The sequence below is a fragment of the Cavia porcellus genome, unplaced genomic scaffold (assembly GCF_034190915.1).
Source record: "Cavia porcellus strain 051 isolate PalLab524CR breed Dunkin Hartley unplaced genomic scaffold, mCavPor4.1 scaffold_12, whole genome shotgun sequence".
Taxonomy (NCBI): Eukaryota; Metazoa; Chordata; class Mammalia; order Rodentia; family Caviidae; genus Cavia; species Cavia porcellus.
Window position 1 is genome coordinate 58,225,070 of NW_026947495.1, and position 27,859 is coordinate 58,252,928.

General features: G+C 38.1%; 1 protein-coding gene across 3 annotated transcripts in view; it reads left to right on the forward strand.

The window, feature by feature from the left end:
• Myo3b (myosin IIIB) overlaps window positions 1–27,859 on the forward strand; it is a 448,610-nt gene that overhangs the window by 40,192 nt on the left and 380,559 nt on the right. For 2 of the 3 annotated variants that reach the window (XM_063259246.1, XM_063259248.1), the window contains exons 2-3: window positions 25,892–26,075; window positions 26,808–26,942. In XM_063259246.1, the coding sequence (XP_063115316.1) occupies window positions 25,892–26,075; window positions 26,808–26,942 (319 nt within the window). Of the gene's footprint in view, window positions 1–2,420; window positions 2,689–25,891; window positions 26,076–26,807; window positions 26,943–27,859 lie in introns of those variants that run through there. The other variant, XM_063259247.1, reaches the window with a different exon arrangement.

Genomic DNA, 27,859 nt, shown 5'->3' on the forward strand with positions numbered 1-27,859 from the left:
TGCTTTGAAAGATCTCTTGCCTATGTCAAGATCGTAATATAGGCACCTATAATTTTTTGGTCATGGCAGTCCATTTTGGTGAAATGAGTGAGAGAGGGATCTGGCTTAACTACTTTTTAAAATATTTGGCCTGAGAAGTCAGCACTATTTATTGAAAGATACTATTTAATTCATCTTTTGCCTACTGATTTTAGGTGTGATCTTTGTCATAAATGCTGTTTCCTTGTTATTAGAGTCTACCTTTGGATGCTGTTGTGTTCTATCAACCTGTTTTTATCTCCTCTTTTAGCATAATGTTTTGATCACGGCATGCTTTCATATTTATTTGGTTTAAATTCTCTAATCCTTTCTTTTCCTCAGAATTTTTATGTTTTAATGTACTTAATTTTATAGATGAATTTTAATATCATTTATCAAATTCTTAAATAGTAAGCTTATTTATTTTGTTTTATTATTTGCTTGATAAAATGTTTAGTGTTATAAAGTTTTATCTTGGGCCCAGTTTCCCAGGCTTCTTGGGAGTTAGCATTCTTTAATATTGTTATTTATTACATATAGATCTCTAATTTTAGCTTCAACTTTTTTCTTTGACTCAAGATCTGAGACAATAGCTGGGCATGGTGGTGCATGTCTGAACACCATCACTTGGCAGACTGAGGCAGCTTGGGCTACACAGTGAGTTCAAGGCCAGCCTGGACTACATGGTGAGGCCAGTCCAAAAACACCAAAACAAACAGACTGAAAAAAAAAAAGATCTGAGAGAATTTTAAATGTTTAGGTTTTTTACTTTATTTTTAAAAAATTTGTTGTTATTTTTTATTTTTAAAAAAGGAGATTAAGATAAAAGAGGACATAACAACACAAGTCAGAACAGAACAATTTAAGCAACATAGTGTTTCACCACAAGACAATCTGACATAACAGTAACACCCATAGTGTCTCCTTCCTTGAAATATTTGACTATACCTTGATATAGTATAGCATCAAACATAACAAGATAGTGTAAAACCATTCAAGAGAATGAAAGTATTACAGGGTATTCAGAACCAACTAACAGATAATAAACAATGGTTTCTATGTTATCTCCTTGTCTATAAAAATTTTTGTTTATACTATCACATATAATAAAATCCAATAAGATACAACATGATAAAACCCATGGAGACAGAAAAACAAAAGCTTGATGGGACCTCAAAACAAGATGATATTGAATCAGCACTAGCTATTATAGTGTCTTGTTTTCTTCAAAACAACTGTTCATACCATCCCAGACAATAAAATCAAACAACCCAGAATAAAACCATTCCAATTAATGAGTGAAAACATTAGAAGGCTTCAAAGCAAAATAATGGGGAATCATGATTACCACATATTTTTACCATTTGTTATACTAGGGAAACTATTCGGTATTTATACATGTGAGTTTGACTTACTTCGCTTATGAGTATGGTCTCAAGCTGCACCCATTTACTTATAAATATCTCAATGTGATCATTCTTTATAGCTGACTAGTACTCCATTGTATAAAAATACCACAACTTTTTTATCCATTCCACAGTTGATGGACACTTAGGTTGTTCCCAAGATCTGGCTATTACAAATTGTGCTGCTATAAACATGGGTGCACATATATCACTGTGGTATGATGCTTTCAATTCTTCTGGGAATATGCCTAGAAGTGGAATAGCTGGAAGAAATGGGACTTCCAATCCCAGTTTTTTGAGAAATCTCCAAACTGACCTCCACAATGGTTACACCAGTCTACCATCCCACCAACAGTGCAGGAGAGTTCCTTTTCCCCCACAGCCTCTCCAGCATTTGTTGTTGGTGGTTTTCTTGATCCTGGCCATTCTTTCAGGAGTGAAGTGGAATCTCAGTGTTATTTTAATTTGCATTTCTCTAATGGGTTATGATGATGTACATTTTTTCATGTATTTATTTGCCATTTGTATTTCTTCATCTGATAATTGTGTATTCATCTCAGATACCCATTTTTGGATTATGTCTTTGAATTTTGGGGGTCTGAGTTTTAAAAATTCTTTGTTTTGGACAAAAGTCATTTGTCTGAAGGACAGTTCACTAAGATTTTTTCCCAGGTTATGGGTTTTCTTTTCACTATGGTGGAGATTTCTTTTGACATGCAGAAACTTTTTGATAAGAGGTGATCCCAGTTATTGATTCTGGTACGTATTTCCTGTGCGGTTTGATTCCTGTTCATGAATTCTCTACCTACCCCTGTCTTCAAGGTTTTTACCCATTTGTCTTCCAATAGATTTAGTGTTTCTGTTTTAATATTCAGATCTTTGATCCATTTAGATTTTAATTTAGTACATGGTGATAAGCATGAGTCTAGTTTTAGTTTTCGTCATAGAGAGAGCCAGTTTTTCCAGCACCATTTTAAAGAGACTGTCATTCTTCCAGTGAACAGGTTTGACCCCTTTATCAAAGATAAGGTGGTTGAGTGTTTTGGTAGTTGTGGTTGTATCTTCTAATCTATTCCATTGATCTTTGGCTCTGTGTTTATTCCAGTACCATGTTGATTTTACTATAGTTGCTTTACAGTATAACTTCAAGTCAGGGATTGTTATGCCTCCTGCCTTGCCTTTGATGCTTAGAACTATCTTTGCTATTCTAGGTCCCTTCTGGTTCCAGATGAATTTTAGGAGTGATTTCTCGAGATCTTATGAGGTATGTTCATGGTATTTTCACTGGGATTGCATTGAATCTGTTTAACAGTTTTGGGAGAATGGCCATTTTCACAATATTTATTCTTCCTATCCATGAACAAGGGATGTCTTTCCATTTTCTGAGATCTTCTTCAATTTCTTTTTTCAGTGTATTATAATTTTCCCTATATAGATCTTTCACTTCGTTCATGAGAATAAGTCCTAAATATTTCATTTTTTTTGGATGCTAGTGTGAGGGGTGTGGCTTCTCTTATTTCTCTCTCTTTGATTTTGTTGTTAGTGTATAGAATGCTATTGATTTTTGAGTATTGATTTTGTATCCAGCTATATTACTGAATTTATTTATTATATCTAGGATTCTTTCAGTGGAGTTTAGGGGGTCTTCTATGTAGAGTATCATGTCATCTAAAATATGACAATTTAACTTCTTCTTTTCCTATCTTTACCCCTTTTATTTTTCTCTCTTGTCTAATTGCTCTGGCTAGTACTTCCAGTACTATATTAAATAGGAGAGGTGATAAAGGACATCTTTGTCTTGTGCCTGATTTTAAAGTAAAGGCTTTCAATTTTTGGCCATTTAGTATGATACTGGCTGTTGGTTTGTCGTAGAGTGCCTTTATTATATTGAAGTAAAGACCATCTATTCCAATTTTCTATAAGATTCTTATCATGAATGTGTGTTGGATCTTATCAAAAGCTTTTTCTACATCTATGGAAATGATCATGTGATTCTTACTTTTGACTTTATTGATAATGGTGGATTACATTGAATGATTCATGTATGTTGAACCATCCCTGCATGCCTGGGATGAATCCCACTTGGTCATGGTGTATAATCTTCTTGGTGATTTGCTGTATTCTATTTGCCAATATTTTATTGAGGATTTTTGCATCTGTGTTCATTAGGGAGATTGGCCTATAGTTCTCTTTTTTAGCTGGGTCTTTCTCAGGCTTTGGTACTAGAGTAATATTTGCTTCCCCGGAAGAATTGCTTCTCTTTCAATTTCATTGAAGAGTTTGAGGGGTGTCGGCATTAAGTCTTCTTTGTACTTCTTGTAGAATTCCGCAGTGAATCTGTCTGGGCCTGGGCTCTTCTTTGTAGGTAAGGACTTAGTTACATTTTCAATTTCATTAATAGAAATTGGGTTATTCAGCAGTTTTATGTATTCTTGACCTAGCTTTGGTACTTCATATCATGTTTCTAGGGATCTGTCTATTTCTTCTGTGTTATCAAACCTTTGAGAGTAGAGGTTTTCAAAATAGGTGTTGATGATCTTCTGTATTTCCACAGAGTCTGTAGTGATTTCACCTTTTTCATTCCTTATTGCATGAATTTGAGCTTTTTCTTCCCTTTTTAAAATAAGGTTGGCAGGGGCTTATCAATTTTATTTATTCTTTCAAAGAACCAACTCTTTGATTCATTGATTCTTTGAATTGTTTTCTTAGTCTCTATTGCATTAATTTCTGCTCTGATTTTTATAATTTCCTCCTTTCTTTTGGCTTTGGGCTTGACTTGCTCTTCTTCTTCTAGATGTTTGAAGTGTAGCATCAGGTTATTTATTTGTATTTGTTCTGTTTTCCTGATGTGAGAACTCAGTGCAATAAATTTTCCTATGAGGGGTGCTTTCATTGCATCCCACAGATTCTGGTAAGTTGTATTTGTATTTTCATTTGGTTGTAGGTATTGTTTAATTTCTTCTTTAATTTCCTCTGTGACCCACTGATTACTCAAGAGTGTGATATTCAGTTTCCATGTGTTCATGGGATTTTTGCAGTATCTTTTATCATTAATTTCTAATTTCATGGCACTATGACCTGATAACATGCATGGGATAATTTTAACTCTTTTGCATTTATTTGAATACGTTCTGTGAGCTAATATATGGTCTATTTTAGAGAATGTCCCATGTACTGCTGAGAAGAATGTGTATTCTGATGTTGTTGAATGGAACACTCTGTATATATCTATCAAGTCCATTTGTTCACAGGTGTAATTCAGTTCTGTTATTTCTTTGCTGATTATCTGTCTGGTTGATCTGTCCCTTGTTGTCAATGGTGTGTTAAGGTCTCCTGTTATAATTGTGTTACTGCTAATTTGGTTTTTCATTTCTATTAATACTTGCTTTATAAAACTGGGTGCTCTGGAATTTGGAGCATATGTATTTAAGATTGTTATCTCTTCCTCTTGAAGTTTTCCCCTAACCAGTATGTGGTGATTTTCTTTACCTCTTAGGATCATTCTTGGTTTGAAGTTCACATTGTCTGCAAACAGAATAGCTAGCCCTGCTTTTTTGGGGGGTTCTTGTTGCATGAAGAATTGTTTTCCATCCTTTGACTTTTGGGTTAGATGGGTTTCTTGTAGACAGCATATGGTTGGATGTTGTTTCTTGATCCATTCTGCCAGTCTGTTTCTTTTTTCTTTTTTTTGTCTTTTTTGTTTTTTATCCATACCAGGGATCAAACTCACGACTGCTTGCTTGCAAGGCAGGCATTTATGCTGCTGAGCTAAATCCCCAGCCCCTCAGTCTGTCTCTTTTAATTGGTGCATTGTGACCATTTACATTAATGATTGTAACTGTTATATGTTGTTTTATTGTTGACATATTATCTTGCTGCTGTTGCATCTTTATTTTTCTGTTCTGTTTCATTGTCTCCTTTGTTTAGTGTTTTTTTCCTAAGTGTATTTAATCTATCTTTCAGTATACTTTGCAGGATTGGCTTGGTGATCATAAAGTTTTTCAGTTGATCTTTGTCATGGATGTATCTTATTTCTCCATCAATTTTGAAAGACAGTTTTTCAGGATACATCAGTCTAGGTTGGAAATCATTTTCCTTTAGGATCTAAAATACTTCACTCTATGCTCTTTTTGACTTTATTGTTTGTGCTGAGAAGTCTACTGTGATTCTTATAGATTTTCCTTTATAGGTGATCTGTCTTTTCTTTCTGACAACTTTTAATATACATATTCTATTCTTATGTTGGATTTCTAGGATGGTGATTATTATATGTCTGGGTATAGTTTTATTTTGGTTATTGCTATTTGGAATTCTATATGCTTCACTGATCCTAATGTCAATTTCCATTTTCATGTTTGGGAAATTTTCAGCTATTACTTCTCTAAATATCTTCTTGACATCCTTTATGTTGTGCCCTTCTTTTCCATTTATTCCTATCAATCTTATGTTGTTTTTCTTTGCATCATCTTGCAGCTATTGGATTGTTATTTCCTGATGCCTTGTTATTTTTAAAAGATCTTTCCTTTCTTGTTCACTAGCTGCAATGTTGTCTTCGCGGTCTGAAATTCTATCTTCACTTTCATTGAGGTGGTTTTTACAACTTTCAATGGAATTTTGATTTCCTGTATATCTCTTTTCATCTGCTTTATGTATTCTGTTTGTTTCTTATATTGTTCATCGAGGGATTCTACCTTTTTGTTTAGTTCTTCCAATTTTTTAACTATGTCTTCTTTAGATATGTTCAGCATCTCTTCTTAACTGTGTCTTCTTTAGATATGTTCAGCATTTCTTTTATCATTTCTTCTTTTACCTGGGTGATTATTTCTAGTTTGAATGCCTTTAAAGCTTCCTGGAGTTGCTTCTTTATTTCAGTTGCTATTATGCAAGTATTTCAGGTGTATGGCATATATTTTCTTCTGTGTACCTAGCTCCTAAGGTTTCTTGGGATGGGCTAGAGATTTGAGATTGTAATTTTGGTCTTTCATTTTGTCATTTTCCTAAATTTCCATGTTTCAAGTGTTATTCCAAGGCTTCCTCCGGGCCTGTTGGAAATCCTCTTCTATGCCCTCAGCTCCTGGGACTCTGGCTGCCCTGTTCCCCAGATTGAGCGAGGGTCACTGGGGGTGGGGCAGGCAGGCCCAACCCCTATGGGGCAGGTTGAGTGTGCCAGGAAGCTTGAAGTTCCTTGGCTGGTGGGAGCAATGATCCCAAACTCCTTGGTTCAGGATGGTGCAGGGACACTCACCTCAGGCCACCCAGTTTCTAGTATTTAGGGCACTAGAAGGCCCAAAACCCCAGAGTCTGCCAAGCATGGCAGGAAGTGGTGAAGTTGGTGCAGGCAGGCTCAAAACCCACTGAGCTGGTCCAGTGCAACAGGAAGCTGCAAAGTTCCCTGGCCAGGCTGGAGCAAGGATCTTAAGCTCCCTGGGCTCAGGGGATGGTGCAGGGACACTCACCCCAGGCTGCTCAGCCTCCAGAACTGAGGGCACAGGCAAGCCCAAAACCTCAGAGTCCGCCAAGCACCTAAAAATTTTATTATTAACATTTATCTTTATTGTACTGTGTATGATCAAGAAAGTTTTTCTAATTCCATCTCCCTGGATGTATTATATATATTGCAATTTTAACTAAATACATATGAAATCACCACGTCAGTGCTTGAAGAAAAGCTTTACGTTAGAAATACATGGTGAGAGGCCGGTTCCCCACTGGACTGGGGACTAGGCTGGATCAGAGACTGTAGCAGCGGCAGCTGGGAGTTCTGCCTAGCCTGCAGGAACATTCTCCCTGACCTGGGGACCAGGCAGGTTCCCTATTGGACCAGAGACCAGGCTGGGCTGGTGAGTGTAACAGCAGCAGCTGGGAGCTCTGCCCAACCTGCGGGAACTTTCTCCCTGACCGGGGGACCAGGTTGGTTCCCTACCAGACCAGAGACCAGGCTGGATCAGAGACTGTAGCAGTGGCAGCTGGGAATCCCACCCAGCCTGAGGAGACACTCTTCCTGGCCTGAGGACCAGGCCGTGGTTCCCTGATGGGTCCAGTGAGTGGGGCCATTGCAGGGAACCCATCCCAGGCTGGCTGACCTCTCTCCCACACCTGGAACAACACTTGAAGCTCCAAAATACAGGAAAACGACAAAACAAAAGACCAAAATGCAATCTCAAACATCCAGCCCATCCCAAGAAAGCCCAGGAGCCATGTGCATAGAAGAAAACACATGCCACATAACTGAAATACCTGAAATAATGGTAACTGAAATAAAGAAGCAAGTATGGGAAGCCTTAAAGGAATTCAAACTAGAAATAATCTCTCAGATAAAAGAAGAATTGATAAAAGAAATGAAGCAGATGCTAAACATAGCTAAAGAAGATGCAGTTAAAAAATTGGAGGAACTAAACAAAAGGATAGAATCCCTGGATGAACAATATAAGAAACAAACAGAATACATAAAACAGATGCAAAGAAATATACAGGAAATCAAAAACTCCATTGAAAGTTGTAAAAACTGCCTCAATGAATGTGAAGTAGAATGAATCTCAGACCTCGAAGACAAGATTGCAGCCAGTGAACAGGAAAGAAAAGATCTTTTAAAAATAACAAGAAATCAGGAAATAACAATTCAACACCTACAGGATGATGCAAAGAGAAACAACATAAGGTTGATAGGGATAAATGAAAAAGAAGGGGACAACATAAAGGATGTCAAGAGGATATTTAGAGAAGTAATAGCTGAAAATTTCCCAAACACGAGATTGGAAACTGATATCAAGATCAATGAAGCATATAGAACTCCAAATAGAAACAACCAAAATAAATATACACCCAGACATATAATAATGACCATCCCAGAAATTGAACAAAAGAATAGAATATTAAAGGCTGTCAGAGAGAAAAGACAGATGACCTATAAATGAAAACCTATCAGAATTACAGCAGACTTCTCAGCACAAACAATAAAGTCAAGAAGAGCATGGAGTGATATATTTCAGATCCTAAAGGAAAATGATTTCCAACCTAGGCTGATGTACTCTGCAAAACTGTCCTTCAAATTTGATGGAGAAATAAGATACTTCCATGACAAAGATCAACTGAAAAACTTCATGATCACCAAGCCAACCCTGCAAAGAATACTGAAAGAAAGCCTAGATACATTTAGGAAAAAACCACTAAACAAAGCAGGCAATTAAACAGAGCAGAAAGAGAAACATGCAACAGCAGAAAGATAATATGTCAACAATAAACCAATATATAACAGTTCTAACTATTAATGTAAATGGTCTCAATACACCAATTAAAAGAAACAGACTGGCAGAATCGATCAAGAAACAAAATTCAACCATATGCTGTCTACAGGAAACCCACCTAACCTAAAAGGATATTCACAGACTGAAAGTCAAAGGATGGAAAATAATACTTCATGCAACAGGAATGCAAAAAAAAAAAAAAAAAAAAAAAAAAAAAAGCGGGGGTAGCTATTCTGTTTGTAGACAAAGTCAACTTCAAGCCAATAATGATCAGAAGGGATAAAGAAGGTCACTACATACTGGTTAGAGGAAAATCCAAGAGGAAGAAATAACTATCTTAAACATGTATACACCAAATTCCAGAGCACCCAGTTATATAAAACAAGTACTGACAGAAATGAAAAACCAAATCAGCAGTAACACAGTTCTAACAGGAGATCTTAACACACCATTGACACCAATGGACAGATCAACCAAACAGAAAATCAACAAAGAAATAAAGGAACAGAATTGCACCTGAGAACAAATGGACTTAAAAGAGATATACAGAGTATTCCACCCAACAACAACAGAATACACATTCTTCTCAGCAGTACATGGGTCATTCTCTAAAATAGACCATATATTCACTCACAGAACATATTCAAATAAATGCAAAAGAGTTGAAATTATCCCTTGCATGCTATCAGACCATAGCGCTATGAAATTAGTAATTAACAATAAAAGATACTGCAAAAATCCCACAAACACGTGGCAACTGAATAACACACTCTTGAATAATCAGTGGGTCACAGAGGAAATTAAAAAAGAAATTAAGCAATACCTACAAACAAATGAATATACAGATACAACTCATCGGAATCTATGGGATGCAATGAAAACCGTCCTCAGGGGAAAATTTATTGCACTGAGTTCCCACATCAGGAAAACAGAACAAATACAAATAAACAACATGATGCTACACATCAAACAGCTAGAAAAAGAAGAGCAAGTCAAGCCCAAAGCCAAAAGAAGGGAGGAAATTATGAAAATCAGAGCAGAAATCAACGCAATAGAGACTAAGAAAACAATCCAAAGAATCAACGAATCAAAAATTTGGTTCTTTGAAAGAATAAATAAAATCAATAAGTCCCTATCCAACCTTATTTTAAAAAAGGGACGAAAAAGCTCAAATTCATGCAATAAAAAATGAAAAAGGTGAAGTCACTACAGACTCTGTGGAAATACAGAAGATCATCAACACTTATTTTGAAAACCTCTACTCTCAAAGGTTTGATAACACAGAAGAAATAGACAGATTCTTAGAAAGATATGAAGTACCAAAGCTAGATCAAGAGGATGTAAAACTGCTGAATAACCCAATCTCTATCAATGAAATTGAACATGTAATTAATTCCTTACCTACAAAGAAGAGCACAGGCCCAGACAGATTCACTGCTGAATTCTACAAGAAATACAACAAGACCTAATACCAACACTCCTCAAGCTCTTCAATGAAATTGAAAGGGAAGCAATCCTTCCGAAGTCATTCCTGGAAGCAAATATTACTCTAGTACCAAAACCTGAGAAAGACCCAACTGAAAAAGAGAACTACAGACCAATCTCCCTAATGAGCACAGATGCAAAAATCCTCAATAAAATATTGGCAAATCGGATGCAGCAAATCATCAAGAAGATTATACACCATGACCAAGTGGGACTCATCCCAGGCATGCAGGGATGGTTCAACATACGTAAATCATTCAATGCAATCCACCATATCAGTAAAGCCAAAAGTAAGAATCACATGATCATTTCCATAGATGCAGAAAAAGCCTTCGATAAGGTCCAACATTCATTCATGATAAGAACTTTACAGAAAATTGGAATCAATGGTCTTTACCTCAATATAATAAAGGCCCTCTACGACAAACCAACAGCCAGTATCATACTAAATGGCCAAAAATTGAAAGCCTTTACTTTAAAATCAGGCACAAGACAAGGATATCCTTTATCACCTCTCCTATTTAATATAGTACTGGAAGTACTAGCCAGAGCAATTAGACAAGAGAGAAAAATAAAAGGGGTAAAGATAGGAAAAGAAGAAGTTAAATTGTCATGTTTTGCAGATGACATGATACTGTACATAAAAGACACCCTAAACTCCATTGAAAGACTCTTAGATATAATAAAGAAATTCAGTAATGTAGCTGGATACAAAATCAAAACTCAGAAACCAATAGCATTCCTATACACTAACAACAAAATCACAGAGAGAGAAATAAGAGAAGCCACACTCTTCACACTAGCAAGCAAAAAAATGAAATATTTAGGAATTACTCATACAAAAGAAGTGAAAGACCTATACAGGGAAAATTATAATACACTGAAAGAAGAAACTGAAGATGATCTCAGAAAATGGAAAGACATCCCATGTTCATGGATAGGAAGAATAAACATTGTGAAAATGGCCATTCTCCCAAAACTGTTAGACAGATTCAATGCAAACCCAATAAAAATACCATCAACATACCTTATAGATCTAGAGAAATCACTCCTAAAATTCATCTGGAACCAGAAGAGACCTAGAATAGCAAAGGCAATTCTAAGCATCAAAGGCAAGGCAGGAGGCATAACAATCCCTGACTTGAAGTTATACTACAAAGCAACAGTAGTAAAATCAACATAGTATTGGAATCAAAACAGAGCAGAGGATCAATGGAATAGATTAAAAGATACAAACACAACTACAAACACACTCTCCACCTTATCTTTGATAAAGAAGCCAAGCAGGTTCACTGGAAAAACGACAGTCTTTTTAATAAATGGTGTTGGAAAAACTGGCTCTCCATCTGCAGAACACTAAAACTCGACCCAAGCCTATCACCATGTAGTAAATTAAAATCTAAATGGATCAAAGATCTGAATATTAAAACAGAAATACTAAATCTATTGGAAGACAAATTAGGTGGAAACCTTGAAGACATAGGGGTAGGTAGAGAATTCATGAACAGGACTCAAACTGCACGGGAAATACTTCCCAGAATCAATAACTGGGACCACCTCTTATTAAAAAGTTTCTGTAAGACCAAAAAAATCTCCAGCATAGTGAAAAGAAAAAACACAAACTGGGAAAACATCTTAGTGAACTTCCCCTCAGATAAGAGACTTTTGCCTAAAACATGTAAAGAATTAAAAAACTCAGACCCCCAAAATTCAAAGACCTAATCCAAAAATGGGCATCTGAGATCAATATACACTTCTCAGAGGAAGAAATCCAAATGGTAAATAAATACATGAAAAAATGTTCATCATCATTGGTTACTAGGGAAATGCAAATTAAAACCACACTGAGATTCCATCTCACTCCTGAAAAAATGGCTAGGATCAAGAAAACCAACAAAACAAGTGCTGGAGAGGCTGTGGGGAAAAAGGAACTCTCCTACACTGTTGGTGGTAGTGTAGACTGGTACAACCTTTGTGGAGGTCAGTCTGGAGGTTTCTCAAAAAGCTGGGATTGGAAGTCCCATTTGTTCCTGCTATTCCACTTCTAGGCATATTCCCAGAAGAACTGAAAGCATCATACCACAGTGATATATGTGCAGCTATGTTTATAGCAGCACAATTTGTAATTGCCAGATGTTGGAAACAACCCAAGTGTCCCTCAACTGAGGAATGGCTAAAAAAGCTGTGGTATTTCTATACAATAGAGTACTACTCAGCTATAAAGAAGGATCACATTGAGGTATTTATCAATAAATGGGCACAGCTTGACACCATACTCATAAGTGAAATAAATCAAACTCTCATCTGTGAACACCAAATAGTTTCCCTAGTGTAGGAAATGATTCAAATATATAAAAGTATGTGATAACCATGATTCCCCATTATGTGGCCTTGAAGCCTTATAAAGTTTTCACTCATTAATTGGAACAGCTTTATTTTGGGCTATTTGATATTATGGCCTGTGATGCAATGAACGGCTATTTTGAAGAAAACAAGACATCATAATAGCTAGTGCTGATTTAATACCATCTTGTTTTGAAGCCGCACCAAACTATGGCTCTTCTGTCTCCATTGATTTTATCATGCTGGATTTTATCGTATGTGGTAGTATAAACAAAAATTGTTATAGGCAATGAGACAATATAGAAACCATTGTTCATTTTTCTGTTAGCTGGTTCTAAATACTCTACAATGCTTTCATCCACTTGAATGGTGTTACACTGTCTTGATATGTTTGATGCTATAGCATATGAAGTTATATTCAAATATTTCAAGAAAAAGACACTATGGTAACTACTATTAAGTTGGGTTATTTGGTGGTGAAGCACTAGGTCGCTGAAAGTGTCATGCTTTAACCTGTATTGTTATGTTGTTATGCCCCCTTTATTTCAATCTCTCCCTTATTCATTAAAAAATTATTTAATTTTTTAAGTTTCTTTTTTAAATTAAGGGGAAAAAATAAAATAAACTAGCAGGATATATTATAGTAACTTTTTTGATTTCCTATTAACTTGAAGTCCTGTAATACACCCATTATCTTGTTTTGACTTATTAGACTCTATTCTGCTCTGTATTAAAGTATCAAGTATCAGAGTATAGGCAACTACTTTGAAGGCAATAAGATTCACTATGATGCCCATTCTGGTTTGACTATTTATCCTCTTTTGAGGTTCTGTAAGATTTACAATGTTTAGGTTTTATTGGTCTTGTTCTCTACTGTTTTGTTCAGCTTTATAATACCTAATGAGATAAACAATTCTTCTTAAGGAAGCAAGAGGCATTATGGTAATCGTTGTTGATAACCTTGTACTCTGTTTTTACATCATGTACTACGTCTATCCTTGGTTTTGACTGACAGCTTTGTTTTATCATGCTTGATTTTATTCTCTTACAAAAAAATTAATAAGATCTAAGGGAGCAATAAAACCCAAAATGTGTAGATTTTGTTGTAATAAAGAGAGGGAAAAAAAGTGCCCTAAAGGATACAACAGCAAGGGTGTTTAGGTATGTTAAATAGAAGACCATATTAATATTTTTGATTGGATTACTGAACACAACTATTTGCAGTCTCACTGTTTGAATGTTCACTTTGTATGCTTTTATCCTGTGACCTGAATCACTGTTTCTAAGATGATAGCGTGTAATCTATTAACTGGTGATAGCTTACTGTTTTTTTTTTTTTTGTTTTTTGTTTTTTTTTTTTGTAGTTCTGAATTACTTGTACCCTTACACTGTTTTGTTTTGTTCTGCTTTTTTTCTCTTTTTCCTTTTAAATAAAAAGAAAGAAAGAAATACATGGTGAGATATTTCTCCTGGGCTAACCCTAATGACTGTGTTACTATATATTTTTTATAGTGTTGACACCTTGTTCTGTCAAGATTAGCAATCCCTGTCAGTATCTTTGTGTTTCCCTGATTTCTTCTAGAATTTTACAATCTTATGGATTTAATACTTCATTTTTGGTACTAAAGATTTGTAACACTTATAAACTCATTGTTGATTTAAACACAGGTCATTATAAGAATGTGTAGAACAGAAATTGGTGCCCGATAATTGCTCCATTATTATTATTGGTTGCAAAATAATTCTTTATGTCCTTGATAGTTATTTACCTGAATTTATTCTTTTCTTATGTTAACAATGATTGTTTTTTAAATGAGTCATAAAGAGATTCTTTGTTTTAAATGTGAATTTCTACATATTTATCTGTTTTGACCCTTGTAAGGAATCTTATGTTTATTAACACATAGTTATTTGCAATCTTAATGTGATTTGTATTACATTTTCTGGCTTTAAGGCTTTTTGCCTTCACTCCTACCTGTCCTCTGCTTTACTCTTCCCCTGCCAAGTGTCTTTGGCTTGGTGTATGTATATATGCTTTGGGGGGTAAGTGTAATTTATTTGTGATAATATCAAATATTTATGGCCTATGTTTTAGGTATGTTGGAAATTTATCCAATAACTTCATCTAATAGTTTTAGCCTCTATCAGTTATCCATTAGAATATTTATTGAAATGGGTGACAAAATTGACAGATACTTTCTCTTTGTTGTTAATATTTCCATTTTACTTTGCTAACGTAATAATTTTCAATAGGATAATAAAAGTTTCAATTTCTTGATTTGTCATCTTTCTTTATTTTTTATTTTTTGATTAGGGTCTCACTATGTAGTTCAGGCTGGCCCTGAACTCAGAGTGATGCTCCTGCCTCAGCCTCCCAAATGCTAGGAGTACAAGCATGTGCCAAAGATAACAAATAAAGATATGTCAGGAAATTCTTCCCTTATTTTTCTCCTTCTCCAGTACTATTAGGTATGGTATAATATTCTTTTTTCTTGTTGAAGTATATAATATTTCCCTTTTTAAAATATACTATACACTAGTGATTAGTTTATTTTTGTTATTTTTTATTTCTAAAATGTTTTTAATTACTACATGTTTGCAGTATGTAATGATTACACGTATCTGAATTCTTTTTTATCCCTTTGCCCTACTCTTCCCTCTTGGTCCCCTTTCCTTTCACAAAAGATCTATTTCCCCGTTTCCTATTATCTGTGTTTATTTTGCTCTTTACTTTGGGTTTCTTAAGAGAAACCATGTGATATTTAAACTCATGTGCCTGGTTTATTTTACTTAACTTTTAAGGTTTCAAAGCTTTATCACTAAATATTCTAGAAATAAGTTCTGTTCTTCCTATGAAACTTTTAACCAGAGTTAGACTTTATCTCTAGTTTGTTAGATTTTGGGCTCAAGTGATGTTTTTCAGTATGATTTCATGGAGTCACTGAGTTTTGCATGTCTGAAAGTATTGTCTTAATTTTTCAACAATAATCTGGATAAACATACAAATATTCCTCACCCCTACCCAGAACATTGTATACATGGCTTAAGTGGTTCTGGTATTGAACATAAATTGGAGAGAAGTTTGAGCTTTTATTCCATCTTGTTTGCTTTCCTGGGTTGGGTTTGGCTGTGTGTGTGTGGTATGCATAGGTCCTACATACCTGCAAAATTCTTTCTCTGCCTTGGTGTCCAGTAATTTTGCTGGGAAATTCCGGTCTGTTCCCTCCCCCGTCAGCTCTGTAAGTACTGACCATCAGAGGCAGCAGTCAGCTTCGATGGACCCGCATTGCTCTTCTTTCAGAAGGGTCACTTAAGGTGCCAGTGCGGTCATTCCAACTTATGGACGTGGCTTCTTATTCCAGAATAGAGCCTCATTACTTCTCCAACTTCCTTCTACACTCCCAGTGTTGAGAAATGCATGTAAAATGTTCTTAGTAAGTTCTTGCTGAAGGTATAACAAATCAGCCTGGGCTCATTTCTCGGTGCTAACTCACCCTCTCTGCGTCTCTCTAATCAGGGAGAGATATTGGGGCTTTCAAGTACCCCATCTTTCAAGCCCCAACAAACTCCAGTTCAGAGCAGCAGTGGTTCCTGGGATCTTCCAGTTTTCATGTTCCCTAAATGATACTTTTCAAAAATTGGGACACAGAGTTATGCCCCCTCTTTTGTTTGATTACTGTTTTAGGGAAGAATACCTGCCTTCATTTTGCTATGTTGCCCCAGAAGTCATAAAGATTTTCTAAACAAATTTGGAATCTTGAGAGCAGAAATCAATTTATTCTACCTGCTTGTATTTTCTGTGGAGCCTACTGTAGCTGCATACGATTGGCATTAAATACATACATATAGAACATATAAGTCATTGTCTATGATTTGGTTTTTTGCCTAATTTATGACCTGTTGTTGAAAGAATATAAGATAGGATACTATCACCTTGGAGCAAGTATAGTTTTTGATTGACCCAAAGAGATGATAGGCAAAGCAGCGAGGGCCCGCAGGACACAGTCGGCCGCACATGTGCAGGAGGATGCTTAGTGCTCCGGGCGGCCCCGGGAGAGCTGGGCTCATCTGTGGCTTCTGATCCAGTGTGGGAGAATGCACAGGGGACCTCTGAAAGGCCATGGGTGAACAAGCAGGGGATTTATCAGGAGCACCTTTCTCCTCCTTCACTAAACACATCAATTTTAAGGGCACCATGTGAAATTTGTTTTGTGAGTTCTTTTTATTGCTAACATTGGGGCTCACCTTAGACTATTCATTTGCCTGCGAGGCTTCCGATGGGCTCCTAAGGGGCAGTGGTCTTGCTGGGGCCAATGCATCTCTCCGTTCATTTACGTGCCTCATGCACATAGATGTATGCATTGGGTAGCTGCCTTGGGCAGCTGCACCGGTGGGCAGTTTCTTTTCAGAGTCAAGATGAAAATGACTACAGAGCTTTGTGGTGATAAGTGTCTTGGTTCATCTCAGTGTCTGGGTATTGATTCAATATTTTTTCTGTTTTCCTCTTCAGGAAGATGAAATGGAGTCCACAGGCAGGAAAAGATCACTTATGTTCTTCTGACTATTGATTTTCCTTGTGCCACTCAGTAGTTCATTAGTTTTGTCTAACTACAGCTCTGCATTTAGCTAGGATGTTGGCCTCTGTCAGGGGAACTGACTGTGTTGCAGTAGAAGATGGGTGGCTGGGGCAGGTGACTTCTGACAGTCTGAGTATGGGTGCTCTAATATTCTTCCTTTGCACTCAGATTTTCCAACACAAAATGAGGGCAAAAATATCAGACCAGAAATAGGAGTCAGATGCCTGGGTACTTTTCATTGATCTCACATTAGTGGTTTCCTACTTCCTACAACAGTAAAGTGTTCATCTGCATAGACTTTGGAATGTCTTAAAATTGTGTTAGGCTGATGGTAGAAAATGAAACATGGGCTTCACCTTGTGTGTCAGTACCAGTGTGTATCCTGTCATCTCTGTAAGCTGCACAGATTTTAAAAACTTTTTACTATGGAAACTGAAAAGCCTTTACAAGTGGATAGAATATCATCATGTAACTCCCTGTGCTTAGGCTTGGAATTATCCATTCAAACCATCCAAGCCAATCTCATATCACATATACCACTTCCTTTTTTATACTCCTGCAGACTGAACCCAGAACCTTTGCAGTGAGCTTCATCCCCACCCTTTTTGATTTTGAGTCTTGCTAAGTTTTCAAGTTGCCCAGGCTGTACTCAAATTTGTGGTCCCCATGTCTCAGCCTCCCAGGGTTCTGAGATTACAGGCGTGCACCACCACATCCAACTCATGGATGCACCTTTTTATTTTCTCCTTTATATTATTTCAGACATCATTTCATCCATCAATATTTCCATGTCTATTGCTGAGAGACAAGGAAACTTGACAAACATAATGATAAATGCAATCACCACAACTGAAATACAGTTGCCAGTGCTTTCCTGTCTGAGCAGCTAACCAATAGGTGTTCTAATGTCCTTGTAAGTGTTACTTTTTTGGATTTTTGTATGAATCCATACTTTATTTCACATTTGAAAAGCATTTTAAGCTTTTTTTATTCTAAGAATAAAAGAAGTGTATCCTTTTAAAAAATTCTTTTTTAGGGCTAGGGGTTTAGCTCAGTGGCATAAGTCCCTGGTTGGCAAACACGAGGTTGTGAGTTTGATCCCCAGCACCAAAAAAAAAAAAAAAAAAAAAAAAAAAAAAAAAAAAAAAATCCTTTTTTATTTGCAAGTCAATTGTTGAAGAAGTTGGGTTGTCTTGGAGAATTTCTTATAGACTGGAATTTGCTTGTTGTTCCTCCATAAAGTTATTTCATATGTGGTTCATTGCTATCCCTATAAAATGGTAAATGCTTGGTCAGATTCAAGTTTAATTGTTTCGGCAACAGTATTTCTTAGACAGTGAGGTGCTCTTCCATCAGAAACCATAATGTGCTTTCCTTTTGGGGGCGCTCAGAATTTTAGGAATTGAACTCTTTAATGGTATAAAATTTTAAAAATGTAACCATAGACTATTTCATGGCTCCTTTTTAAAAAGTGTGTCCTCTGCTGATATTGGAAACCAAAACCCCTAGGAAGTCTTTAGGCATTCAATCTTGATAAGATAAAGCAGCTGAGCTATTAGTTTACAGCCATAGGAGGAACTATCAGGCGGTGTGAAGTTATTCACTGCAGTCCCAATTTAGGCTCCACCATAATGAGTCTCTCCCCGAGTGTTGCATTTGTTTTAGAGGAGCAGAGGTTTTGTTTCTTGGGTCTGTGGTGCCTTAGCCTCCATGGGATTGAGAGGATTTCCATGTAGTATTCAAAGGTGGGCAAGTCACTGCTTTCTTTTTATTTATTTATTTTATTTTTAAAGTATACAACAGAACAAGTCAGAATAAAGCTAACTAAGATTGTCCAGTGAAATTGGTACAGAACTTTACAGCAGGTTACCGGGATAACAGTAATAGGTATCATAGTATATTTTGTTATCTTTATAATAGTTCTTTCAATCACGTATATCAAAATGAGATGAAATATAGAACACTATAGAACTTATCAAAACAGAATATTGAATAGAGCAGTACCATTAATCAGAAAAGAACAAAACAGTAATAAAAATATTTGCCTTCAAAGAAATGGTAGAAGGAAGTCCCCCTAATTTGCTATGGTTAACCTCCCAGGAGATGCTCAGATTTCTGGTTCCCATTTGCTAATGGGCGGGGTGGGGGAGGGAGGATAGGGGTAGTGGGATATTTGACTCTAGGCCATGTAGCAGTAGGTTCACTATTGCTAAGCGGGGAGGCAGAATGGTCGTTTGTTTTCACAGCGTCCTCAGTTCCAACATGGCTAGGGTCTCAGGAGACACTGCTGGTTCTCCCCCTGGAAGGGCTGCAGTCAGCCACACCACCTCCGCTTACCAGGGAGGGGAGGTGCTGGCTTGGCTTCCCAGAGTCCTAAGTTCCAACATGGCGCAGATCTCAGGAAAGTCACTGCTTTCTTATGGAGGTGAGCTGTTCTCTCTGGGCAAGATGTCTCTTTGCTGGGCTGAGGTGTTTTTAATGCACTGTTCTTTTTTTTTTTTTTTTTTTTTACTTAAGAGGAAAAAGAGAAAAACACAAAACAAACCAAAGCGGTGTAAGGGTACACGTAATACAGGACTACAAAAAAACAAAACAAAACAAAAAAAAACCAAACAAACAAACAAAAACATAACAGTAAGAAATCACCTGTTAGTAGATTACATATTATCATCTTGAAAATAGTTCCTCAAATCACAGTATCAAAGAATACAAGGTGGACATTCAAACAGGGAGACTGCAAACAGCTGTGTTCAATGATCCAAAAACATTGATATAATCAGCTATTTAACACCCCTAAACACACTTGCTGTTATATCCGTTAGAGCTCCTTTTCTTTTCTTTTTTTTTTTCCCTCTCTTTTTTACAACAAAATTTACACATTTTGGATTTTATTACTCCTTAGTGCTTATTACTTTTTTGGGGGGGGGGAAAGAATACAGTCAAATATGGCAAAACAAAGCTGTCAGTCAATACCAAGGATAGACATAGCACATGGTGTAGAACAGAGTACAAGTTTATCAACAATGGTTATCAACGTTGTCCCTTGTTTCCTTAAAAAGAATTGTCTATCTCATTAGATATTATAAAGTTGGACAAAACAGTAGAGAACAAGACCAATAAAACTTAGGCATTGTAAACATTACAGGACTTCCAAAGAAGACAATAGTCAAACCAGAATGGGTATCTTAGTGAATCTTATTGTCTTCAAAGTAGTTGCCTATGTCTTCAAACTTGATACTATCATATAGAATGGAACAGAGTCTAATCAGTCAAAACAAGATCGTGGGAGTACTACAGGACTTCAAAACAAGTTAATAGGAAATCAAAAAGAGTTACTATTTATATATCCTAATTTTTTGAATTTTTTCTTTAATTAAGACAAACATAAGAAATGACTAAATATTTTTTTTTAAAACAATAAGGGGGAGATTGAGATAAAACAGGACATAACAATATAGCAATAGAGGTCACAGCATGACTGTTTCAACAACCTAGTACTTCACCACCATATAACCTGACTTAATAGTAGTTACCATAGTGTCTTTTTCCTTGAAATATTTGGATAAAACTTCATATACTCTAGCTTCAAATATTTTCATATCAAGAAGCCCAGAATAAAGCCTTTCTAATTAATGAGTGAAAACTTTATAAGGCTCCAAGGCCACCTAATGGGGAATCATGATTACCACATATTTTTATATATTTGAATCATTACTTACATTAGGGAAACTATTCGGTATTCACACATGCGAGATTGATTTATTTCACTTATGAGTATGGTCTCAAGCTGCGCCCATTTATTGATAAATATCTCAATGTGATCCTTCTTTATAGCTGAATAATACTCCATTGTATAGAAATACCACAACTTTTTTATCCATTCCTCAGTTGATGGACACTTGGGTTGTTTCCAAGATCTGGCGATTACAAATTGTGCTGCTATAAACATAGGTGCACATATATCACTGTGGTATGATGCTTTCAGTTCTTCTGGGAATATGCCTAGAAGTGGAATAGCTGGAATAAATGGGATTTCCAGTCCCAACTTTTTGAGAAATCTCCAGACAGATCTCCACAAAGGCTGTACCAGTCTACACTCCCACCAGCAGTGCAGGAGAGTTCCTTTTTCCCCACAGCCTCTCCAGCATTTGTTGTCGGTTTTCTTGATCCTGGCCATTCTTTCAGGAGTGAGATGGTATCTCAGTGTTGTTTTAATTTGTAATGCACTGTTCTTGTCAGCAGAAAGAACATTCCTGCTTTCTCAAATATCATAAAGAGATGTGGTCCTTACTTTTTAAAAGTTTGCCATCTAAAGAGAAGGAGAGAGTCCAAGGTATTATGTTAGTAAAATCTTTGAGTAAATAAATATCTAATTGACAGTAGTTTAAAAGCAGAGAAGTCTGGATGTTTCGTAGATATTTGACTGAGAATGATGTGTAAATAAAGATAGGAAACATTTATCCCACATTCATGTCTATATTATCCTCTTTGCCTTGGCAATAACTTCACTATTCTTGGTACTCAAAGAGTTTAGATGATAGGAATGTGGGGGCATCAGAATCTTACTCTGAGGGCTGTGAGTTTGATGGGAAATCCATTTGTGATGTTGGCCTAAATAACACTATTACATACAGAGACAAAGTGTGTAGCAGGAAGCACAGATACATCTGAGCCAAAAGGACTTCTAATTGGTTTGCAAACTGTCTTCCCACCCCTGGTCCTGCATAGACAAGGCCATCACTGACCTCTGCCTAGATAAACCCAGTCCTTCTATGTGTCTTCCAATGAATGTAGCTTGTAACCTGAGTTTTTCAGCCTTCTGAGGTCTCTCTTTCATATTGTTCCCAAAGAGATGCATGGAATTCCCATTTCCAGGACTGTAGGTGGCGTAGGTACCTCTCTGGAGACTTCTAAGAGTTCTGCAGAGTCCTGAGGTCCTAGGTATCATCCATCTTGCAGCAAAGGGCTCCTGGTCCATCCTTTGGTGTCTCTGTTGCTATTTTCATGTCATCCTTGAGGAAGGCAGCACTTTTTGTCCTAGCTCTGTCCTGCGCGCAACACAGACATAGACAAAAGTGCTGTGTACACTCAGAATTAACATTCTGGCCAAGGCAATGTTTTGCTGTCAGAAGGGCTGGTCGGGAGGCTGTCTTGGACCAGATGATCACTATTGTAGGGCTGTATGAATAGCCACTGTTTGGGCCAACTGGCTCCATTCTAATCTGTGGAGCAAAGGTCTTGGGGTCAGACCTAGGGAATCTGGCATTTCTATTCCTGTGCTACCCTTACCCCATCATGTCACCAATCTGAGCTTCAGTTTCCTCATCTGTGAAAGGGACGGAGCTGAGTATGGTGGTGCATACCTATAATCCCAGAATTCTGGGAGGCTGAGACAGCAAGTTCACAAGTTTGAGCCCAGCCCAAGGGACTTAGTGAAACTCTGTCTCCAAATGAGAACATAGAAAAAGTACTAGGGACATAGCTCAGTGTGAAGGCTCAGAGTTCAGTTCCTGGGGCTATCACCACCACCACCTCAAAATATCAAGCACAGCACCAACAAAACAAAAGCAAAATTTTAAAAAACAGGTAAAAAGGGGGAGTGTATTAGTTTTCTAGATCTGCCATAATTAAGAACTATAAATAAGTGACTTAAACAACAGAGATTTATTTAATCAAGTGCCACAGTTTTGAGATGAAGTCCAAGATCAAAGTGATAGTGGGATTGGGTTCACCATAGACCTCTCCTTGACATGTGGAGAGCTGTCATTTCCCTGTGTCTTCACATGACCTTTCTTCTTAGTCTAAATCTCTTCTTATACTCTCACCAGTCATATGGAGTAGCTTTCCAACCCATACACTCACATTTTCCCATCACTACCCCTTTAAAGGCTCTACCAGCAAATACAGCCACATTCCACAGTGTTATATCGGTGGTGGTTTAGGACTTGACAATATTAACTGAGAAGAGACACAAGTCAGCCATCAGGGTTTGAGGTGGAGGAGATGAGAGTAAACAATAGTTTTCTAACAGTTCTCTCAGGAGGTGACTGTCTTTGGAAGAACTAGAAGCTAGGGTGACAAATTGTCCAGCTTTGCTCTGAGGGATTTCCCAGACTTGGGACTTTGAGTAGCAAAACAGAGGTGGTCCCAGCTATGCAGGATGGCTGGTTGCCCTGTCTGGCTCCTATGGAGGGTGCAGGGAAGATGTTTGGCCCTCAGGTCTACCTCTGCCAGTTCTGTGCCACTTCTGCAGCATTTATACCAGCATCTGAATTAAAATGAATTTAGCTGAAATATTTCATAACCAAAATCTTAGAAAAACCACTTGCTTCCATAGCTTCCCTTTCCTGCGCCATATTCAATGACTCTATGTCATCTATGCTCAACGACTTCCAGTCATTTGTCTGAAGCTCATAGCTGACTTGAGATAAACCCATTGATTCCTCATCCAGTCTGTGGTTAGAAGTGAAAACAGGGCAGGGAAATGTATGTGAAGCTGCGTTCTCAGGCAATGACAGGTGACATGTTAAGCTCTTTGTGCTAATCTGAGCAGCAGCCTCGTGGATAGACAGCATGGCTTCTGCAGCCACTGCTACTCTGAAGAAACTGAGGCAGAGAGATGAGTTACAAGCCCAAGTCTCATGGTTGCTCTGGGCAGGACTGAGACTGTGCCAGGAGCATGGCTTGAGCACTGTTGCGTCCCTGCACTGAATCTATATGCCACTGTCCCTGCCTACAGGGAGCAGGGCTGATGGGTCAGTGAAAGGCAAGAACATTTTGGCTAATGGGCTCTTGTCTCAGGGCCCACCATGTGGCCACCCACAGCTGGTCCTGCCTTTTGCTCTTGCAAGAAGTGCAGCCTACAGCAGTGTCCTTAGATATCTGGATGTCTGAGCATCTTGTACCAAAAAGTACTGAGTCACATCATCAGAAAGTGATCCCTTGCTAACTAATTCCCTTCAGCTCTTTTGATGACATCAGAGAAAACAATTGTGCCAGGCTTAAATTCTTCTTTATCTCTCACAAGTTCCTTTTTTTATGAAAGATCAGCCTTAGGCTGGAGTCCAGGGACAGCATTTCTAACTGCACTGGAATAATTCTCCATTATTTATAGCCTAATCATCTTTTTGCCATTAACTTGGATATGAAGCAAAGGATATTGGTTTTGCATTTAGGGTAGTGCTATAAAGTAATTTAAAAAGTATTTAGTAGCTAACAGCACAGATGAGGTACAGAAATGATAAAAATTGGTAGCATGTGGTGAGAAAGATTGATTTTGTGAAGTCCTGGATGGATGCAGAGGCTGCTGCTCTAGAGAGACTTGAAGCCAGCACAACCAAGGCCTGAGCTGTCCCATCAGTGCCTTTGGGGACAGCACCTCAGCTGCGCAGGGTTTGCCTTGGCCCTTAGGATGTGGCTAACAGGCCCTTTATAGAATGGGATGCCTTTTTAAGCTTTGTTTGGTTTTTGTATTTGTAATGGTTTTTAAATATTTAAAAAATTTTCCCATTAGGGTAGGAAAACAAAAACAAATACAAAACCAGTGCATTCTTACTCCGTGCTCCAGGGCTTTGCTTTGGGAAAACAAAGCCCAGAGAAGCCTATGCAAGCTGGATGCTCAGCACAAGGCACTTCTGCTCTTGGACGCTAAGCCATGGCTAGGGACTGGCTGCCAAGCTCTCGCTGTGGAGCCAGATCACGCCCCCTCCCTGGGATTGAGAAGTGGGAGTACCCACAGTCTGAGAGCACATGAACCTGAAGGGGCTCTTGCATAGAGTCAGCCTTCACCTGCCGAGCTTGCTATTGGTACATGTGCTCTAGAGTAGTGTCATAGTAAACACAGTGGCTTAGTTACTTTTGTCATTGCTGAGACAAAATACCTGACACCCAAAGTTAAAGGAGTGAAAATGTATTTGTTTTGCAGTTTATAGAGGTTTCAGTCCATAGTCTGCTGGCTCCAAGGCAGTTTGGATGGCAGACAGGCATTGCAGAGGAGAAACAGTTCATGGCAGGCAGAAGGTAGCAAAGCAAGCAAGGGGACCAGCACAGTCCTTTCTATCTCTTATGTCTTATCCAGGCTACGTAAGGCAGGTAGCTCTCACACTCTTAACCCTAGTGCCCTTGAGCCTAGCATTGTACTATGAATCAACCCCAGGGCCACACACTTGAGATTCAGCCACCTCTGAAAAAGCCCCACCTCTGACCACATGAGGGTCGGGAGGGGGCATTCTAGACATAAGCCGTAACACAGAGTCCTCACCAAGGCAGGTGGGTCTGCAGCTCCTGGGTGTGATTCCCACACCAGGCTTTTGCTGTGGAGGGCGGTGTGAGCACGGCTGATCTTCACAGGCCCCCAGGGCTATCAGCAACGGGTGTGTGCTTAGTGCGTGCACCAACTCTTCTTTTGACCCTGCACACATAGAGGGACGTTGGGGACTCTAGTTAAATTTACCATCACCTGGAGAGACAGATATTTTAGACCTATGGGTTTTAACTACTTTTCCACCACTCCCTGCTTGGCAAGGCAACTAACCAGTGTGACTAGCACCTCTTCTTGGGCCTTTTCTGCCTCCTGCAGTGTGAATATAATCACTTACAGAATTGTGGTTAGGGTGTTCCAGAGTTGTGTTACTTCTCTGCTCTATCTTCTATTACCATTTCTTAAGGTGCCTCTAAGTCTTTTTCTCCCCATGTTACTTGAAAGACAGGAGGAAAATAAAAAGTAACATAAGATTAAGAAATAAAATACATTTTTGTTTTCAAAACTCACCACCTCTAATACGTGATCTGTTGGCATAAAACTTTTTTTCTCCATCAGGAAACATCTTTATGGATTATTTCACTACAACCCCATGATGCTTGGAGTTGAATCACTTCCTGATCCTATGGACACCTGGGAGATTATAGAGACCATTGGTAAAGGCACTTATGGCAAGGTCTACAAAGTAACCAACAAGAGAGACGGGAGTTTGGCTGCAGTGAAAATTCTGGACCCCATCAGTGTAAGTCACGGTGGTAAACTGAGACCACATTCTAGTGTTCTGTGCAGATTGAGCTTTCAATTTCTTTTCCTTATCTAAGTGATAACTGCCGTGAAAGGTGGCATGGAATCTGAAAATGGTCACAATTTGTCAGCCTCTCTGAAGAAAAGGAGTTTGTTTGGAGTTTAAAAAGTTGCTTGACTTTTGTTTCTTGTCCATTTTACCCTTGTTTTGGTTTTGGGCCTCTGGGATCTTCAGAAATTACTCTTTTGGAAAGAGTAATATATTCCATTCCATGGTTTCACAAAAAGTTACAAAATGACCTGGACTTGTGCTATTTGATCATCCTAGGCTGGCATTTTATTTCCGAGCTGAGGTTATGATCCTGTAAGCTGCTGTGCACAGTGAAGCTGTGTGTGACCTGTCCTGAGCTGGATCTTTTCAAGCTACTGCTCCATAACTGCCTTGAAAATTCAGACATTTTTCAATGAAAAAAAAAAAAATACAGTACTTAAAGCAGGGCAGTTAAAAAAAAGACAATATCAAAAATAAATTATATTGATATACTAACACAGAAGGCTTAAATTGGGATCTGAATGTCCATTGTTAGGTATTTTAAAGACAAAGGAATGATATTAAAATACATTAGTTAATACAGTATGTTAATTGATTACTTGAGCATGATGTCATATCAGTATCTTTCTTTTCCCATTACACTTAACCCAGCATGGATTTTTCTCTTACCCTGTTTAGGATATGGATGAAGAAATTGAGGCAGAATACAACATTCTGCAATTTCTTCCAAATCATCCCAATGTTGTAAAGTTTTATGGGATGTTTTACAGAGCGGATTGCTGTGTGGGTGGACAGCTGTGGCTGGTCCTGGAGGTAAGAGTCTCCTTTTGGATAACCACTGATTCCAACAGGCGGTGGGGCAAGAGGACGCTTTATTGCCTAAGTCGAGTTCTAAGATACACATTCAAGCAGTGGGTCCCTCCTGTGTATCACAGACACCCTACCAGGGTGGAATTCACTGCTGTTCCTCCAGGTAGGCTGTGTGTACAAAAAATTCTATTCTTCTTTCCTCAAAAATTTAATAATCTTTTCTCCTGCTACAGAGTGAATATAAGAATATGATTGGAAAAGGTTATAGTCTTCCTCGTTTCATGGAGTACATGTTCCAATCAACTGCACCTCATTTTCAAAACTTGTTAAAGCAGGTGGATTTGCCCTCCCTTATTTGGGTTGGTCCAGTCAGGTTTGTTGGTCCTTATGCCAGGCTGGATTTTCTGCATCTAGTTGTGTGTGGAAGGTTTATTGGGGAGCTCTTGGAGGAGTTTGTCTGGAAAGAAGCGAGGAAGGCGTTGGACAAGGAAGACATCAAATAGCATTGCAATTGCAGCCAAGCCCTCTGGTGATCCCAGGGAGACGGAGAGCTGGGAGACCTTCTCAGAGGTGACTGGAACTGTATTGCCACATTGACCAGTCACTGGCTGGGTGCTGCCCCTGGGTGGGAGTATAACCCAGGGGAGGCAATTTCCTGCAGTGGATGGTAGTTCCTAGTGAGGGGTGCAGCTGAGCTGGGTCAGGGAGCAGTGGACTTTCTCAGCAGCATCATTCTGAGGAGGAATCTGAGGGGACATCACTGTATGCACTGTGGTTCTACATTTTCTCTCCTTATTTAATCAGAATGAATGCATACATCTGGGTGAAAAGCAGTCAGTCTCCAAAAACTACAACTCCTCGTGGAGTTGAGATAACAAGAACAGGACTGGCCTCGTGCCTTATTCTCACAGGGCCCACCA